We start from the raw sequence: 20,046 nt of genomic DNA on the forward strand, positions 1-20,046 counted from the left end.
TGCTGGGAAAGCAGTTTGTGAATGGTACTTGCATTCAGTGTGTGTGATTCGTAACTGAGAAGGCTTTCCTACCATGAATGGAATTTTCATTTTGAGTTTTTTATTTTGAGGCCTGTGTCATGTTTTTGTTTTTTGTTTTTTTTAATCTTGCTACAAGCAGGAACTGATGTTTGGAGTTACATATAGATCTAAATGAAAGTCAAAGTGTGATTTGACACACAGGTTTTGTGAGGCCACGTATGCATTAACATACAGGTTTTACTGTTTAATGTAAATCCAGGAACACTTGAGTTCAGACTGTGTGGTTAAGATCCAGGAAGTTTAATGACATCTAAGCACATTCAATTGCCTGAGCCGATAACTTGATAGCGTGATTGTGCTGAAATGTTTATCAGAAGAAAACAGCATTGTTATAGGAACTTGAAAGGTTTAAAAAAAGGCTCAAATTTGTCCCCTAACCAGTTTAGAGAAGGTTTGACGTTAGTCTTGTTAATACTTTCTCATGCCCAGCTCAATTGCTTTTCTATGAAGACATTAAAAGGTGTGTCTGCTCGTGTCTATGCATGATATCACTGCAGATTGCAAAACAAGCAGCAACATGAGATGAGCCTAATGTTTGTTCTCTCCATATTAGGTCATGTGTGACTTGAGTCGGCGTGAACCAATTTTGCAGTATTTTTGCTTTCTTGAGACTCCTGAAAACTCATACTGAAAGAATAAGTTAAACAACTGAGAAACTTCAGGCCTGCGTGTGTGCATGTGTGTTGCCAAGACGTCATTTTCTAGGTCAAAGATCTTCCCGTAGCACAGACGGTATTTGTTTGTGTCCTGTCACTATCCATAAAATGATCTCTTTGTCAGCGTTCGAGGTTCAGCGAAGTGAACTCAAGTAGGATAGTAAACAACGCTTCTGGCAGTGTCAAAGGTGTGGTCGAGTTCCTTATTTTGAGGTTAGGAAGTTAGACGCTTTCATGTTCTTGTTTTTGGAGCTCTGTTGGTTTGTGTAGCTCTGTTGTGTTACAATAAATTGTTAAAGAATAAGACAAACATTTGTATTTGTGCTGAAAGAATGATTTATTAAGATATTTATCAAATATGTTTCTCATGTGACGCTGTGCTTTGACGCGCTGAATTGGTTGAATGCAGTTTATGGACTTTATATTTAGGAAGGGATTTTTCATTTTAGCCAAAAATACACTTCCTGGCTCACAACTCAGCCTTAGGTCACCCTGAGCAGGCAGACAGCTGTTTTCAATCAGTTTGAGTCTTAATATAGACTTGCATATTTTTCCTGTTGATTAGTTTGGCGTGATAATATTATTATTATGTTCTACAAATAACAGAGCTATGGCCACATACCCAAAAAGTATGTGTGTATATATATTGGTAGTAAAACTCAATTCACGTACCCTTAATTTCTCACAGTTGCCACTACAGCAGTGACTACAAGTGTGTTTTAATAAGTTCACCAAGTTGACAGTCAATGTTTTTCATTGTCATATAAAAATGTGGCCTTGTGTTTTGTAAAAACACAACCCAGTCATATATTTTAGAAGAAAAATTACATTTAGAACGGTGTTAAAAGAGGTTAAAATGCCAGTTTTTCTTTGAAGTCACCCTGTTAACCTCATGGAGGTTTTGTGACAGCTTGCCTTACCTGTCCTAAACACTGCACACTACTGCTGTGTGTGTGTGCTTTGTGCTATCCAGGTGTTCACCCTCTCCATATCACTTTCACACATGATTTTAAGGCTCCCCCCTCCCAACAGCCTTTTGTGTCCTCTTCTTTTAAGGGCTCGTTCCCCTCTGGGCGTGATGATGAGATGATGTGCGCAGGCCAACACTCTGATCTGATTTATGTCTCGTACAACTAACCAGGTGACGGGTTCTAACAGGTGCTGCTTTGTCCCTTAGGGAACTGTAATGGTAGCATGAATTATGACACCAAAAAGGCATAGCTCTGGGATGACAAGGTATTATTATTCATGAAATACCCATTGGGAAAAAATGCAAAAAATGTGTGAATATTTTTTTTTAATGCTCCTTTTTCACGCCAGGCAATGAAATTGTACACGGTACGAGTTGCGTTCTCTGATGTGTTTCAGCTGCCAGGTTATGTCCTTAAAGGGAAATCTTCTCCATGAAAACCAGTAATAAAAGAGAAAGTTATTCAAGTACAAAGAATGGTTACGGATCTCGTGTCAGACCTTTAGTTAGTTAGAAAACATTAGCTTTTTGGTTTTTAGATGATTTTTTTAGATTTTTTTTTTTTTAAGTTATTTGCTAAAAAATGTGCTTCCATAATTCATTTTCTTGTAATTAAAACATACAGTGTGTGACATATAATGGTTGTGGGTTAGCCTTTAATGCCATATTTTTGTGTCAGCCTGTTGGCTCGGGTAGAGATTAAATATTTCTTACATGATTTGTGGTTTTTCAGACTTGCCCAGATCTGAGAGGCGCAGTGACAGATTCACTGCCGTTGACAGAAGAGTCGCAGTGATTTTGTCTCTCGCTCACACACACACACACATGCTAGAAAAGCATATTTTGTAAACATCCCAGTTTCCTCAATAATCAGTCTAATGAATTTTATGAAGCACTAAATCGTAACATGTCACTGAATTTAACCTCAGTCTCACTTCCAATAAATGTTTGCCGCTTCAGTCTTTTAGGGGAAAAGGAATGCATGACAGGCAGGGCTTAAACCAGTGAAACTTAATAGTGCGTGAACTACATTACTTGCACCAAATAAGTTCTGCTCAAATAAGTCCTACTTTCTTACTCATTTCCATGTACATAATGCACATAAACAGCATATTTGGCCCAAAAGATGATGTAGGTGGTGTCTCATTTAGCCTAAAAGGATGGCGGTGCAAAAAAGAAAATCATACTTTTGCCAGTGAATTGAAGCTGATCTCTAACAAGTCTCTGGGAGTGCAGGGGATGCCTTTTCTTTACTCCCTTCGCAGGCTTAGTGCACTCTATTTTTTTTTTTTTTTTTAAGGAGAGGCCATTACTCATTCTGTTACACACCACACTTGGGATTAAAACAAGTTTTTAGCAAGATGTGAATGCAGATGGGGTATTTCATTTCTCATGTGTCGGTCCTTACAGCCCTAAACCCCAGGAATGAAAAATTTGACCGGTCTTTCTATTAGAAAAAGAGTGGTGAAGGACAGTGGGATTATATGAGATTTACCAACCAACATAATAGCCCCAAAGTGAAGCTTCAGAGTATTGATTTGAGATTGATATGTGTTGTTCTGTTTCTAGGTACATCATGAACACCAACTACAGTGTCACCCTGGATGGCCCCGCCCCTTGGGGCTTCAGACTGCAGGGAGGGAAGGACTTCTGTCTGCCCCTCACCATCTCACGGGTGAGTGGGACACACACACACAAACACACAAGTTATGCACGCTTCACTTCATGACAGTCACCTCAGAGGAATGCTGGTCATTCCTATTATGCCATTTGCCTTGTCACTGACAAAAGTGCGTGTGTCATTTGTCTCTTATGTGACACTCAACGCTGCATTTAGACACTTTTGTTAACACTTCATGCCCCTGTCACTCTATCTCCCATGACCTTTACATGCATCAGAGCAAGGCCATGCCTGTTGTGAAAATAATGTGACGTGACATTATTTTCACAACATTTGTCAATTAGAAAAAGTCCCTTGAACCTCAAGTGGTTGCTCTGGAAAGATTTGGAGGACGCGGCGTATAGGTGTTAACGGCTGATGAGCGATAGTGCTAAGTGTGCTGACCTTTCCCGTGGTATTTGTTCTGATCCAAGAAGAGGCTTGGATGCGGGCTCGGTGTGCTGTGGAAGCATCAGAACATGTCTTCAAATGTCTTTACTGAGTGAAACTCCAGAAAGCCACAATGGATCTGTAATAACTATTTAGGACTCGAAGTCACATAAATTCAGAAGTTGAGTGGCTGTATTCTTTCAAGTCCTCAGCTGGCTGATGGATGGCCCGCTGTTTAAAAAGTATGATTGTTTATGAGGTCTGGGCCTCAGCCTATACACAGACATACTGTTTAGGTACACGGTGTGAGAGGACTGTGTGCAAATTGCTGTGGTTGCTGCAAAAATGAAAGGAAGCCTTCAGTGCAGCTCACCGTTTGCGAAGTCAGAATTTATTTCTGCCCAAGGACATCTGAGTTGTCTTTATTATAGTAGCCTTCCTGTTGTAAAGTAGGATTATAAGAAGGCAACTTGTCCTCTGTGTTTTGAGTGCAGCTGTGCTTCTGTGGGCAGTATCATTTAGTTCCCACTATATCCTGTTTTGAAACTGTAATCTCAATTCCATGACAAAGGTCAGTCACTCTGTTTATTTGTTAGTGGCAGGATCAGTTACAGAAATCTGAATATCATGTGAGGAGAGAAATGACTTTTCTTCTGTGTTTGACAATGTAACTCTGAGAGCATTTAAAAGGCCAGCATAGCTTCCCCGTCTATTTTTAGGTTTTGCAGCTATGATAATAGCGGCATGCAGGACATAGCGGCGTGGTTGTCAGCAAACCTTCTTGTCATCGCATCTTATATTACAAAACGCCTACACACAAAAGCATTTTTCTGTCTATCCAGATCACTTCAAGCACCTATATACTTTATGACAAATCGAAATTGACTTTATAAGTCTGCATAGCTATATATGCTCTCATATATAGCTATAGCTGCTGTATAAGAAACAAAGTCATACAGGTGAGCTTTGGTGGGGGGAAAAAAGGTCAACAGAAGCCCTCTGTTGAGTCATTTGTGGTGTGGAGCGTGCCATAGTACTGGTGAACCAGGAACCACAACTGTTAGTGTCATTCCTGTGACACATTTTTGTCCAGCGAATAGCTTAAATTCTTTTTTGTTATTGTTAAGGCACCAGGAATAAGCTTAATCCTTTTGTTTAATTATCTTAGTCAGAATCTTGTGGTCAGAAATGGCATTGCCTATAAATGATTGTGTGTAGTAAAGCCATTCGTTTAATTGTCAGAGCTATCAGCCACATCCAGTTTCCAGGTTAGTAATGGTCACTGTTAAGTTAGTAGGCAGTACATATGTGGAAACATCTGCCAACAGTTTAACAATTACTTCAGTTCATTCATTAGATGAGTGATGAGAAAATTGCGTTGACCTTGAGCTTATTTTAAGGTTCATTACAGATCCACAATGTTAAACAGACTTAATTTGGAGTAAGACTTACTTTGCTGACATCACATTAAAGCGTGCATGTATTTTTGCTTAAATGGATGAGATTGCTGTGGAATAATGATGTAATCACTTTACATATGTTTACCATATGCACATAATTCAAAGATTATACAAAGAAAATGAGGGTGGTCACAAGAACACAGCAGCCTGTTGTTCTGATGCCTTTTTGAAATGTTGCTCTTTGAATGAGTGTTGAAAAGATATATGCTCCACATGCACATTTTCTATTCTTTAAAAAAAAGGCAGGATTGATGTGCACCTCAGATGTGTTCGAAAAATTTGAGTGAGTGGATATGTAATTGTTTATGTAACCTTCCAACAAGGCTGCACACTGTGAAGAGTGGATCACTTAATACTGTATGGCTGATTTATGGAGCAGGGATCCAATTATGCATATTACTTGTGTGCGTGTCTCTGTTTCTGTTTCTCCATCCATGGCAGTCTGTGTTTGTTCAGACTTTTTAGGCACTTCTTCACAGGCTTTTGCATCTTTAAAAGACAGAAGAAAAGTGCAATTATATCATTACAGTCTAAAAGTGTTGAGTCACCACACATTGCTTTATTTTTTGCTTCCAACGCGACTTTCTTATCATTTTTTTCAAAGTAGTCTTGATCAATAGTTCTTCAGGCTTTCTGACGGGTTTTTTTAAAGGTTTTCTTTGGTATTGGCTGCTTTTTCACCCATTTTCAGTTCAGCCCTTGTATCTAAACATTTTTAGAGGAATGTTTGGGGTTTTTTTCTCTCCTTTTGTTGAACCACTAAACACTGACCTATAGAGTGAGGAGTGAATTAATGTTGTGTCTACAGACAACTTGGCAGTGCATTTTAAATTGTATCTTTGGGTACTTTATTGCTAGCATCCAGTTACAAAAAGGCAAGATCATCGGTATATATGAAGAGATCCGGAGAGAGGTACAACAGTTAGTGTCTACAGCCATCTGTAAAACACAGTGGAAGTACACATTTTGATCCACAGTGTAATACCATCTGGAAAACATTTGATTGGCAATGGCTTCATTCTTCAGCACGACAATGATCCCAAACACACTACCAATGCAGTAAAAGCATACCTGGATAGACAAACACACAGTGGAACACTATCAGTCATTGGCTGGCTTTCTCAGAGCCTGGATCTCAACATTATTGAAGTAGTTTGGGATCATCCTGACAGAGAACCGAACGAAAGGCAGCCAATATCCAAAGAAGAGCTTTGAATGTCCTTCAAGAAGCCTGGAGAACTATTTCTGAGGACTGCTTAAAGAACTTAGAAGAAAGCTTGACTAAGTGAGTTCAGACTGTGTTGAAGAGTATATGACTTTCAAGCTTATTAGAACTATCTCTGATTTTTGCCACATATTGTATATCCATGTTTGTTTATGCATGTTTCAATAAATTGCTGCACTTATTTCTCGTTTTCCTAACAAAATATAAAGAAAGGAAGGGTGACTCAAGACCTTTGCACAGTACTGTAATTCTGTTATACATGTCTGCATTTATCATGCCTGCTTGCTGTGGGTTGTTTGAGGGTCACTGCAATGATTTTTTTTTTCCTTTCTTTCCCCCTGACCCCTCACTTCCTCCTCTTGTTTTTCATGTCTTTTCTGATTGTTGTTTTAGTGGGTTGTGATGCTTTAAGGGAAAATAATAGAAACTCACTTTGGCCCTGTGTTTACTTTGAGCCTTTCCACCCCAGCCGAGAGTACGTGTATTGTCAAGCGCTGCCGGCATATCACATTTTTGTTTTTGTTATGGTAATGCTATTTTGACACTGAAAGAAGAAAAATCTGATGGCGTAGTATATCTGGGCAAAAACATCAACAACACAGTAGGTACATTTTACAGTTTGTGCATTCACTTTAGGGAGGGGAAGTTTTGTTATGATACGATAATACTGTTCATGTATTCAGAGAAAACGCCCCATCGAGTAATAAATGAACGTCCATGTTTTGAGTCTTCAGTAAGAAACTGTGAAACTATTGCTCTTTTTGCAAGTATTGTGAATATTTTTGGTTTCCAGCACCCTTCACTGCACTCTTTAATTTAACTTTAAACATGTTCTTCACTCGCCAAACATTCCTCTTCACAAACAGTTTTCTGAGCCACTTTAAAAATCCAGTGCTTGAAAGGCTAACCAAAACTGCAGTTTAACTGCATCATACTTGTCACACCTCTATAAAACATTGTGAAATGGTGAGGATGAGCTCCAGAGACAAAGAGCTGCTTAAAATGTTTTATCTGGAATCAAAAGAAGTAACATTTCTCAACTAAAATGCAGGTGGTTCAGAAAAGACACGTTTTTGAGGGTGTTGTATTATTTTTTTGGCCACATAAGGATCAACTTTAGATATTGTTCTCAAAATGTTCATGTGAACTTGTCATGGGAAATTTACAGCAACTGTTGAAGTCCAAGTAACAGGAATTCTCCTGGTTGCATAGTATGCATTGTTTTTTTTTGTTGTTATTGCTACACAGTATTTGAATCTTGTTAAGCTCTTTGGATAAAGGATATTCTTGCTGTCTGACTATAAGCCATAATTTATGGCTCAGCCCAGGCCCAGAAAGCATAAAAGCAAGCATTTCAGGAAACCATTGAGACAGATAGCTTGTGGCCTTTGTTGCAAAGCTACTAAACATTGTTTTACATTTTTGCCTTGTATAAAATCTCTTGAGCTCTGTTACATAGAAACTAAAATATAGAAAGCAGTTAAATCTACCCAATATCGCTCTGTTTCATGATGAATACATGAACATAAATGCTACAAAGTACTTTTAACATTATGTGCTCTATGCTCCTGGGTTTTCTGTCAGTCATATTCTAGTGAATGTGAAATCTCTACAATGCCTTGGGGGAATTTCTTCATATTTGGAACTAGTTTCTACTTGAACGTGAAGTTAAATCAGAATTTCGCTGTGCATTTCTTGGCCATGACTTCAGCATTTTAGTGTATAAAAGTTTAACGGTAAACTGGTAATGTTTTAAAAAGTCCAAGCTTAACTTGCACTGTGGCATCATAGCGTTCATGCAAAACCACATTTCCTGCCATTACTCAATGTTATGATTCAGCAACAGAAAAGCAGATTGTGACCATATTTCACATTTATTTGGATACTTAATGGGTGACACGAGTCTTTGGTCCCCACATATATACATATAACTGCGAGGTCTTAATTCTGGTTTAAACAGTCTTTCAGTATGTGCCGGCTCTTGAAGATGCGTTCAGGTTACATATGGGTTTGTTGGAAACCGTTATTTGTAGTATGTGTTTGATCTTTCTGGTGTCTGTCTTGAGTTGTATTGCGAGCATCTGCTTCCAGTCTCCCTAACGTTACATGGCAAAGCTATAAAGGATAACTAAGCTGTCACTTGATTTAGATTTAGATCACTCACACTTTTTTGGATGAAGTATGTTTAAAAGTAAATCTACTTCTTTGATTTGACTTGGCAATTTTCATGAACTAGAATAAGCACATATCCAGTAAATGTATTGAAGTGTTAGGTGACTACACATTTTTTTTTAAATTTTTTAATTTTTTGTCAGTTCTGCCATTAATGCACTATGTAGCAGAGCAGTAGGTAAAAACTGAAAATTACCATGCCACTTAGTTGAAAAAAACTCTAAAAGTCAAAAAATCCCCTTTTTATTAATTCATGTAAGAGTCGCACAAATCATAGATAAAGGTAGAAACGGGCACTTGGCTTAATCCCCACCATGTCTAAAAGCCTTTTCATATCATCTGGCTCAGCAGTGTTAGTCAGCCGGGTTTGTTTTTGACCTGACTGGAGAGCATTCAGTATTCAGTGCAGGGTTGGTACTGCTTTGTGTGTTTTGTTTGCGTTGCTATGGCGATTTGACTAAGACCTCCTTGTAGGTCTGCTTGGCATCTCGTGCTTTCTAGCAGCCAGACTGATGCAAAGAGAGACCGGGGTCAAACCATGACAACCGCTTTCTACCTCTGTTCAAGTGCCCTTAATTGGGATGTTTGGCTTAAAGGAAAAAGTGTAGCTACAATGTGGTCCCCTCCCAATGTATGCTGCCTCTCCACTGATGCATGCTCTCTTCCGCTTTACTGTTTGAACAGTTTGCGCAAGGTGTTGCAGGTGTGCCATCTTAAAGATGACGTCTTGACAATGAGCTGTAGTGTACGTGCTAGTACAGCAGGTTGCTGCACACTGTGCTGTCAAATGTTATCTTGCCAAATAGAAGAGACTGTGTGCGGTAAATATTTACCTTTTGGTGAGCTTTAAAAGTTAATTTTTTATGTGGAATTGTTTTCTATCACTCCTATGGACTGTTAAACTTAGAGCTGTATTGTATTTTGGCCTCTTCTCAAATAAAATCTCAAACATGTATTTAGGCTCTTTAAGGTTTTCTATTTGGTGTTCCCAAATAGTAAAGAATCTACAGAAGGAGGTTGACACACTGTATTATTTGCAGGAAAGAATAACATAGAAGTTTGAAAGCATGCTAGTCTAAGGCCACTTTAATAGTAAGTACAAGTAAGAGGAGGTCAGTTTGCTTTATCATGTGCGTTTGTGATGGTATAATTTTAGGTCTCTGTCTTTTCCATATAAGGTACTCTATCTTACACTATCCTATACAGACGTGACATTCATCTCACAAGCCTGCCAGCTCTTACCACAAGACACTTCCTCCAACACGACTTCCCAGATGAACAATGACCGCAACCTTCTTCCTTACTCCATAATTTCCTTAAAGCCAGGAAACTAGACACTGACCAGCCAGGGAGATGATTGCTAACCCCATAAAATTGGAGTGTGATCTTAAATACGTTGTATTACCATAAACGCACCCAGTTTATTCAATTTATTATTGATAGAAAAAGCGCCTTTCTCTTCTTCTAGGAAGAGTTTTGCCTGAATTTAAGAAAAAAAAAAGTTGGTGTAACAATGAAATCATAAATCAGTGGTATAAAAATACAGCATTGAGTTTAGTAAAGAATCCAAGAGTATTAAGACATTTGGCACCAACTGACTCCAGAGAGGAAACGCATGTGTCATAAATTTAGCTATAAAAACAGAATCTCTTTTTTCCACCAAAATAAATCTTATAAATGTGTTTTCTTTGTCTTTGTTTGCATATCACTATATTAAGGATAAATTCATAATTGAGTGCACATTTAATTGTTCACAATCTTTTAAAAGTACACCCCCTTTTTTTTTTTTTTTTTTTTTTTTTTTTTGTGTCTCTATTTGATTATGGCTTTATAATAGATGAAGACACATGGAAGCAATGCACATTTTGGAAACAGTGTTACTTTTTCTTGACTTCTGTTCCACTTGTGAGGTTTCGTAGGTGTCCTTTTTTTGGCGATCCCTGCACAAATCTGCCATGCATTGGTGAATTTAACTGCAGTCAGGATGTAGTAGTGCTGGAGTTAATACATGTTTAGTTGTAGTGTGGAACAACCAGTTATTATCAGTATCTCCACAGCAGTAAAATCACCAGTGTGGGAGGACCGCTGTAGCGCCACAGTCACACCATTATGCGGCTGGAATCCCATTCATGTAAACAAAGTTGGAAAGAGATGTCATTAATTTGGAAAGCACCAAATTTTTCAGATGTTGATAACAACACCACTCTCTGGTAGCCTTTTTACTTCAAGTTATGCTGTGTGAAACCCTTTTGGATGATTTTATAGCAACATTTGAAAAGAGGTTTTTGATTCCACACATTATGTAATATGGTCTGGATAATTAGATTTGGCATAACACTTTGCTAAAACATGGTTGATCTTTTGAGAGAACTGGAGAAGCACAGCCAAAGTTCCTGTTCATTACTTATCTGCGCTCCATCACGAGTGTCTCAGGCCTCTCCATTTATATTTATAGACCACGCATGCCGGGGATTCTTACTGTAACGCCTATTTGTTTCGTGGCCGCATGAGAAAGACGGTGTTTGAGTGAAGGATATCTCTCTGCTCTCTACAGACTAAAGCCCATCCAACAACGCATTTCTTTTTCTCAGAATATTACAAGAGCCTGTTTCTTCTTGTCTTGAGGTGCTGCATTTCTGAGAGCTTTCCCTGTAAAGAGCAGTAGCGATCACATCCTTACAAGGAGAGAACTTCCGATCTTGTTTTCCACCCTTTCTCTCTGCCTGACACTCACAGGCACAGGAAAAAAGAGACTCTGTTTAGTGGAGAGTCATGTCTCACGGATGTGTGCATTCACAACCCCTCAGCAGCTCTTTGCTGTTGGCCTCCGGAGCTGAGCAGCAGATTTAGACATAGCTGGCAGATGTCAGTAATCTCTGAACAGTGCTTGCATCGCTTTTATTGCCCTGAAGAGCTACAAGTTACTTTGCTGAAAGTAAATGTGTCATGGGAGACTCAGAGGCACACCTGCCATCATTTACGGAGTCTGGACTGTGTCATACACTGAGTCAGTTGAAGCTATGATTGTGTTGTGGCTAGTGTAGTGAGCGCTCTGCCTTTTGTTAGTCGTACTAAGCATGTGACAGCGCTATAGTTTTTCCTGGACGCTGGTATGGGTAGATCCATCTAAGCTGGGCATTTGACACTTCCTGCTATTGAACTAGTGGGAAACATGAGGAATGCACAGCTCCAGAGAAATGTGTCAGTCAATTCAAACCACTGTTGTCATTTCCTCATTCTTTCTGCCCCCCTCTTTCCCACTGTTTCCCCCTCCTTTTGTTACCATGAGAGCTCACACAATGGCACTTTCATTATGTTCCACTGGCTGCTTTTAGTGTTACTGATAACCTAAAGGTATTATCTAGCAGTGGTGAAAGTAAACACCTTGTTTGTCTTTTCCCCTCCTAAATCAGCTTTAAAATGATAAACTTAAAAGATAACTGATGATGTTGAGAGATGAATATACGTGCATTTGGATACATGTAAATTTTATAGGTTAATACAGAGTTTTATGTACAAAGCTGGTACATTTCATTCAATAATCCACTGAATCGATCGACAAAATCCCTCCCTCAGACTTCACACCCTCTTCACTTGCATGTGCTGACACTTTGAGTTTTGCTCTTTCACAACATTAAGAGACATTAACAAGGCCAGCACAGGATGAGTACGCAGAATCCCTTTTCTGCCTAATCCATGGCCTAACGTGGCTGTACAGGTTTTGAGTGTGTTAAGAGTGTGCTGAGTGATTGATGAAGTGTACTCGCCCTTCTGTAATCACTGATCAGTCACCGCACCAGTCATGCCATCATCATGTTTTTTTGTTTTGTTTTTTTTAAACGTTGATTCCAAAAAAGGCCAGCGTGATAGCAAGGGGTAGAAAACCTAATAAAACTCAATTTAAATAAAAATACTCCATGCTTCTCTTTGGTAGACAGTGGTAAAAATGTTAGCTTTTAATGTTTAATGTTTAATGCTTTCATTTATATTACTTATGTTACTTACCTTTGCTTACTTTTTAATCCTGATTTAATTAAGCGGATACAACATAAACAGCAGTAGCTGTGCTACACAGCAGGTAAACACACTGATTGTGTGATGCACCCAAAACTTTAATGAATGGAAGGCTGAATCAAGCCAAGAAGTGGAACCAAATAAAATTAACTTCTACAAGAGAGAATACAATCTGTGCATCAGCACCTTTTACCATCACCATAACAAATTACGCAAAAGGGAGAAAAAAAGCCTGGAGAGGCTCCAGGAATGCTTCTGGAAGTCCCTGCCTGACCAGGCGAGGACTCTTATAATCTTTTTTTTTTTTTTTTTAATGATTAAATTGAAAACTTTCAAACCATATGGTTTTGATTTGTGGTCAGTTGTCATTTGGTCATGTGAGTCATCTTTGTGGGAATGTTTTGGCTTTTTTATGGGCAGATGGTTTTGGGTAGATTTAGAGTCCTCTCGCTGATGTTGTGATGTCGATGCTGTGAGGAGAATAAGATGACTATCTTATCTGACAATGATTACATAAGACAGGAAGTGGAAAGGAATTCACAATAGTTAGTGATTACAAGGGAAAAAATGAGCACAGTATACATGCATCATAATTACTGGTTAACATTCTTTCGCTCCTTCAACTACACAGAGGCAGAGTTGTTTAAACTTAAATGCTATGTGAATAGCGTTAATTTGAGTGCATAATGATCATACTTTTCTTACTGGTATTTTTTTTTTTTTTTTCTGCGTCTTTGCAGCTGACTGATGGAGGCAAGGCCGCCAAGGCCAAGATGAGTGTTGGAGACATCATTCTGTCGATTAATGGGATTTCCACAGACAGCATGAATCACCTCGAGGCCCAGAACAAGATTAAGGCCTGCACGGGCCATCTCAGCCTCACTCTACAGAGGTAACTGCACGAAAATCACATCACTCACACATCTGGGGACTTCTGGACAACCTATGAATTTCCCTTACTTATGTGACTAGACAGACTTCCCTGGGACTCCTGTCAACATTTAGATTTTTATTAATATGTTGTTATAGCTGGTTTAACACAGCTTCAAAAGCACTATGAAGTGATTTTTCCTACCTGTGTGTATTGAAGCAAATTAAAAGTATTTTGACAAAAGTTATAGTAAATATTTTAAGGTACTTTTTGTAGGACAGAAAGGCTGACAACTCCAATAAGAAGCTTGATTTTTATAACTTTATTTGTGCTTTATTTAATTAGACATTTTTATTATTTAAAGCAGATGAAGTCTTGCTGTGCTAATTAAAACAGTTCAGTGTTTTTGCACTGAGCTGCAGTAAAATCAGTGGAAATTGGTTTTATTGGCATAATATTTTATTATATTTTTTATTTAATCATGTAAAAGCCTTATTTATAGTCAACTATAGCATATAATAAATCCTTTTATAGAGTAACTTGGCCTTGAATGCATTGGTATAAACATAAAATAATATACCCAAATAAATAATAATCAATAATAAAAAAAAAGTATTGTTTTATGTCTGGTTCATTACAGAAAAGTTTGTAACCAATAGTCTACAGATGTTTTTTTGTTTTTCTGGCTGGTGTAACGTATGACACCAAATCTGCAGCAGGCAATCCAGCTTTGTATCTGATTATGCTGAGTTCATCGACTGTTTTTCCACTAATTTCATTAGGAAAGTATAAAATTCTGAGACCCATGAGGATATAAAAGTGTAATGTTAGTGTTTATTTTGTTTGCTTGTTTGCTTTTTTACCAATATTTGTATTGATTTGTCTCATAAGCTAACAAAAGAAACAGATGAATACAATATGATCCACAAACTGATCCATTCCACACATGGCAATACACATGACAGTGAAAAAGAAATGCTTAAAAATCACTTACAAAAGCAGCTTTCACGTAGTTCAAAAAGAGTCCACTAATGTTTGAACACTTCAATTTTCTTGACATTCAGCAACTATTTTCTTTCATTTTTCCCTCCATATACTTCTTCATTTCTAATGGGTTATCAGTCAGAATGCATGCTCAGGCAGGACAGACACACTATAGACATATTTCCCTGCATAACACATGTTAATCATGCTCTGTTCTCATAGCTGAGAGCAAACAAGCCTAACTCAATGGGAAAACACCCATAAACACACATTTGGAGGGAAAATGTACTGATGTTTAGAGGAATAAACTTATAAATAGAGAAAAATGTGGATTTTCTGCCAAATGCTTGGCAACCATATCACCACATCAGTGAGAAAAAGTGGCCTCTATCAGTTTCCTGACTGAACAGTCAAATTTGCTGTTTATCTTAATGGGAGCCATTCAGTTAATCTCCTAGAAGGGGAATGGAGTTGACCAGGGCAAGAATAAAATCCCAAGTTTTATAAAAACAGGTGTAGCACCCCTGATACTATACTAATATAAAAGTGTAGAAACAGCAATAAAATCAGTTTGAATTGTAGTAAATATCTCAATGTATTTATTGTGTTAGAACACAGAAAATTGCATTTAAAATATACAATACAATTAATGTACATAGTTAAGTATATTATTGTAATGATCAAGATATTAGTAAATATATTAGATATCATCAGATATTATATTCACTTTGTGATACAATAGAGAAAAAGAGGAGAGATTGAAATGTTTAAAAATTAGCAACAGTGAAACTCGGTACTATTTTTATTGGCGAGTCTTTTGTCTGAATGAGGTGAAGTGGTGAATCTAACAGTGTATACGAATCCAGCGAAGAGTGACTTTACTGTCACATAAACAAAGAGAGCCAAAGCAAGCACGCACACTTTCCAAGCTATAAAATTTGTTGACAGAAAACTTAAGCCTGGTTTGCTTGTACTGTCATTCTATCACCACATCAAGGGAGAAAGGAGCCTCTGGGCTTTAATCGTGGGAAAACTGTCTGAAAATAACCCCGTCCTGCAGCTGTATGTAATCTAGTGTGGGTAATGGATGCGCAATGAAACATCAAACATTGCCGTTTCAGAGTATGCGTAAATTCACTCAATAAACAACAAAAGCTTTGTTGTTGCAAATATTACATTACTGCAGTATTTTGTTTATGGCTTCATTTTCATACGCTGCTCTGAAATGTTGTTATTGCTTATCTTGTTGAGTGACAGAGTATTTGAAATACTCTGTGCTTAAATACATTATTTATAGTGTACAGGGTGCTTTATATTGGCTTGTATACGGTTAAGAATACTACAGTACATAACCTGATTAGTACTTTTATGCTGCTGTTTTTTGAAATACTTCAAACCCAGTGTGCATAACTGACACTTTGTGTGAAGCTTCACCATCACCATTTATGTGCTACGATTTGATTGACAGTTTTGATCCTTGCTGATAAGACTGTTTGTGCCGTAGCAACATTACAAGACTGGCAAGAGATGATTAATATGGCAGTTAAAAGATTCCTATATTATGTCACTCTGAAGATATGTGACCATCCAAATAGCGTCATTCATCTGACAACATTTAACAGTGCGTTTTCTAGAAGACATATATGTATTGATTTTCTATCAGGAGTTTGATATGAAAGAATATTATGATCATTAATATCAAAGTCTAAAATAAGATGACACTTTTAGTACATTTAATCTTGCATGAAAATGGCTGTAAAGTTACTCTGACATGGTGACACTGCGTAGAAAATAGTGGTCTCTTCTAGGATGACAATGGCTCCCTTCATAAGACACCAGGTGTCACTGAAAGGTTCAGTGACTATGAAAATGGTGTCGGTCATATGTTCTGACTGTTTAGAAGCACTCTGTCATTTAAAATGCCAAATTCCAGTCATCCAGTAGAATTACACAGACTTTTAAAACCATTGTCAGTGTCTTTTCTGGAAATATGGCCCAACGTTGTCTTAAAACACTTGTTGGCTTTTCCCTTTATTTGCCATCTGTTTATAGGTGTTGTCAGGGATTGCATGCATGATGGTGTTTAAGGACGCCAATTCCAAAAAAAGTTGGGATGCTGTGTAAAATGTAAATTAATATCAGAATATAATGATGTACAAATCTCATCTGTATTTTACTCGGTAGAACACAGAAAATGAATGACATATTTAAACTGAGAAAATGTAACATTTTTTTAAGTTTCAAGTTTGAATTTGATGGCAGCACAAAAGTTGTGACAGAACCAAATTTACCACTGCGTAGCATCTCGTCGTCTTTTAAAAGCCTGGAGACGAGTTGCTGGATTTTTGAGAGAGGAATGTTGTCTCATTCTTGTCTCATAGTCCCGGCTTGTCTTTCGTTTCAATTGGTTTCAGTTGGTAAAAGGTCTGGATTGCAGGCAGACACCCAGCACCCAGGTTCTTGTACTACAAAGCCGAGCCATAAAGCCAATAGATGGAATATGTGGTTTAGCACTGTCTTTCTGAAATACGCAAGGCCTTCCCTGAACAAGATGTCTGGGAACATGTGATGCTCTAAAACCTGTATATACCTTTCAGTACTGATGGTGCCTTCCCAGATTTGCAAACTGCCAACGCTGCATGTACTATACGTGCTATAAATAATGAGATTTTTAAAGCCTTTGCAATGCTATGTTGAAAAATATATTATTGTGTAATCAACAATTTGTAGACAGTTTTTTGCATTTTGATAAAGTTCTGCCGATATACGGCCATCAAATTCTAACCTAACCTGTCCATCAAATTCAAACTTAACTAGTATATGTCCTTTACTGGTACATTTTATCTTTTCTGTTTCGTGAAGAAAATACTGGTTTATGAAATGTAAAAATCATTTATTGTCCATTCTTCTTTTATTTACATTTAACAGTGTCCCAACCTTTTTGAATAGCTTTCAATGTGGAAACAATTGGTGATCATTGAAGTGAATCTACATAAGGGCCCGGAGGAATTTGAAGTCAAATTGCACGACTTGCTTGTACCACACAGACACTGATTTCAATGCATTAATGTTATTTTATTGTTGCTAGGTGTGGATAAACATGTTATCATCAGAAAGGATATGAACCTTGGAAGTGCCCTTCCTATCCTGTTGTTGTGTTATACAGTAAGTCATAACAAATGACTAGATGAGGGTGAGCTGTCATAGAGTGTCTGGCAAATGGAGAAAACCGGTTTTATTTTCCAAGACTGTTAGTATAAGAAAAGGAATTTAAGCATCTCTGTTTGCTCATTGTCAGAATGTCATTAATGCGAGTAGAATATATATTATTTAGTTTTGCGGTTTCGTGTTTTGAATTGGAATCACAGCCAGGAAGACTCAGTATAATTATATTTAGTTTGGCTGTTTTTGTGGTGAATCCAGTCACTTCTATGGTTTAGTTTTACCGGCATGCACATTTACACACAAGACAGCATTTGCTGAAAATGGTTATTTTTAATGACCTCAAAACACTGGCTGTCTAAATGTTTCAGACTGAGATCTTCCACATCTTCCACATCATCTTTGTTGATGTGCACACAGTCAACATGAAGAGTGGGCTTCAGTGAATTTCATCCTTTTTTTTTTTGTTCCAGTTTCATGGAAATCTTGTTGCTGACCAGCTAGCATTGGCAGCTGTGGAAAGAAGTCTTAGGAAAGTATGATAATTGATGTTTATTTATTGTCATTGAAATATGCAGCACAGTGTAATAAAACACCATTTCCGAAAGCTTGTGGCAGGGTGCACCTGGTTCCAAAACCTCAAAGATAATACAGATCAGCACAGCCAGCCCCTGTGAACCACTCGCTTTGGTTTTTCTTTTCCACATTTAACACTAACAGCGTGAGAATGCTTTTGAAAGGTGTTAATTGTGCAACTGCTATATTAATGATCTGATACAGTCTGTTTGCTGCCCAGAAGAACCGATCATTGTGCTTTTGATTGTTTTCAAAAAGTCAAAAGAAACCAATAAACGGGGGGAGAAAGGTGAAAATTGCAAAAATATCCTCTTCTAACCAGAATTCTATGAATTTGGCATCACTTTTTCTATCATTAGATTTGTATCTGCAGCCTGTGCTTTAGCTGCAGTGTATTGTGTCTATGTTTTTAGCTAAACAGCAGTCAGCTTCTAGGCTGTTCTGGAGTCTGTCTGCAGACACATCTATATATAGCCAATGTACACCCAACCTGTCTTATGCTGTTTATAGCAAGGGGAGATACAGAACAATCCAATGCAGTCCAAAGCCTTCACTTACTGCTGGCTTAGTCAGATGTGGTGTGGTGGTTGGAAGAAACGTAAGAAAAGATGAGGGTTTATTAAATTGCTTGGACACTGCTTTCAAAAAATACATTAACTAGAATCTGTTTATTCTGTTGTGGGTTCAGTGATTCATCCTTAAGGAAAATTCATTTTCCAGCATAAATCAACCTGGTCTGGATGTGACTTGGGTTTGCTCAATATAATCAAACTGAAATCTGAATATCTTGTTATGATGCTGTAGTTGACTTTTTTTTACATATTGCAATTTTCTTGCCAAGACAAGCACACGCGACCAGTGAGTATCACTTTCACGTGTGGAGGAGCTGTAATATTCAGAGAGAGGCACGTGCAAATGACTGGTATGAATGTCCTCTATCAATCTAACGCACGTGACAGCTGATATGGACAAGAGCGCAGGGTTCTGGCTTGGCAAATATACACACACCGGACGTGCAGAGACAGGAGATTACTATGTTAGTTAGTATCCAGGCAACTGACTGCAGCTTCAGGCTGTCTAGTTACATGCTGATAAGCTTTACCTCAGTGGGCAGCATGTGTGTGTCACCTATTTAAACCTCCGGCCCCACTCTTGAACCGTCTGTTGTAACATTCACTATTTCCTCTTCAGAGATGCTCATTCGTATTGAAATATGAAGGGGGAGGGCACATGGACAGACAGGAAAAGCATTGTGCCAAACACATGCCGAGTTTTGCCATTGACCGGATAGGCTGGCTGCACAAAAACACAAATACAGAAATGTTTTTTCCACCACATCCCCTAATGTCTCATATCTGTTGAACTTAGTTGTTTTCTTTCCCTTTTTGTTTTTGTTCATCTTCTTTCTTCCATGTCTGAGAAAACACATTGTGATTTCCACGTCGGCGAAAAAGTTCCAACAGTTTTGCACAAGTTAAACATAACAGGGAAGACTTCGTTCAGCAGAGGTTTTGGAATAATGCAACCTTTTGTATGCATGAATTATACTCAGCCCCATCTTCCCATGTGTCATATCTGAGCTTTAATCAGACAGATGTTTCTATAGAATCTTTCCAACATCAGAAAATGCGTGTGAAACGCGTATGGGGAAAATTAACGGCCACTCCTATGTGAGCAGTTTTTCCTCTCCATCAAAAAGTGGATATGCGGGTCTGCAGGCTGGTAAGGCACATGTCTGTGTTGAGAAAGGTGTGTCTATTAGTCTCTTGTTAAGGTTCAAAAATATAGGGAAGGAAACACAGGAGGAATGCAAGTAACCACACTG

At 38.0% G+C, this 20,046-nt stretch overlaps 1 protein-coding gene across 2 annotated transcripts in view; it reads left to right on the top strand.

Annotated features, from left to right (window-relative positions):
• Window positions 1–20,046, top strand: part of pdlim5b (PDZ and LIM domain 5b) — a 34,384-nt gene that overhangs the window by 968 nt on the left and 13,370 nt on the right. Inside the window, exons 2-4 of one of the 2 annotated variants that reach the window (XM_039615198.1) lie at window positions 1,794–1,878; window positions 3,277–3,382; window positions 13,369–13,520. In XM_039615198.1, coding sequence (XP_039471132.1) covers window positions 3,284–3,382; window positions 13,369–13,520 — 251 coding nt within the window. In that variant the 5' untranslated portion in view covers window positions 1,794–1,878; window positions 3,277–3,283. The remainder of the gene's footprint in view (window positions 1–1,793; window positions 1,879–3,276; window positions 3,383–13,368; window positions 13,521–20,046) is intronic. The other variant, XM_031742484.2, reaches the window with a different exon arrangement.

This window comes from Oreochromis aureus, linkage group 7 (assembly GCF_013358895.1).
Source record: "Oreochromis aureus strain Israel breed Guangdong linkage group 7, ZZ_aureus, whole genome shotgun sequence".
Taxonomy (NCBI): Eukaryota; Metazoa; Chordata; class Actinopteri; order Cichliformes; family Cichlidae; genus Oreochromis; species Oreochromis aureus.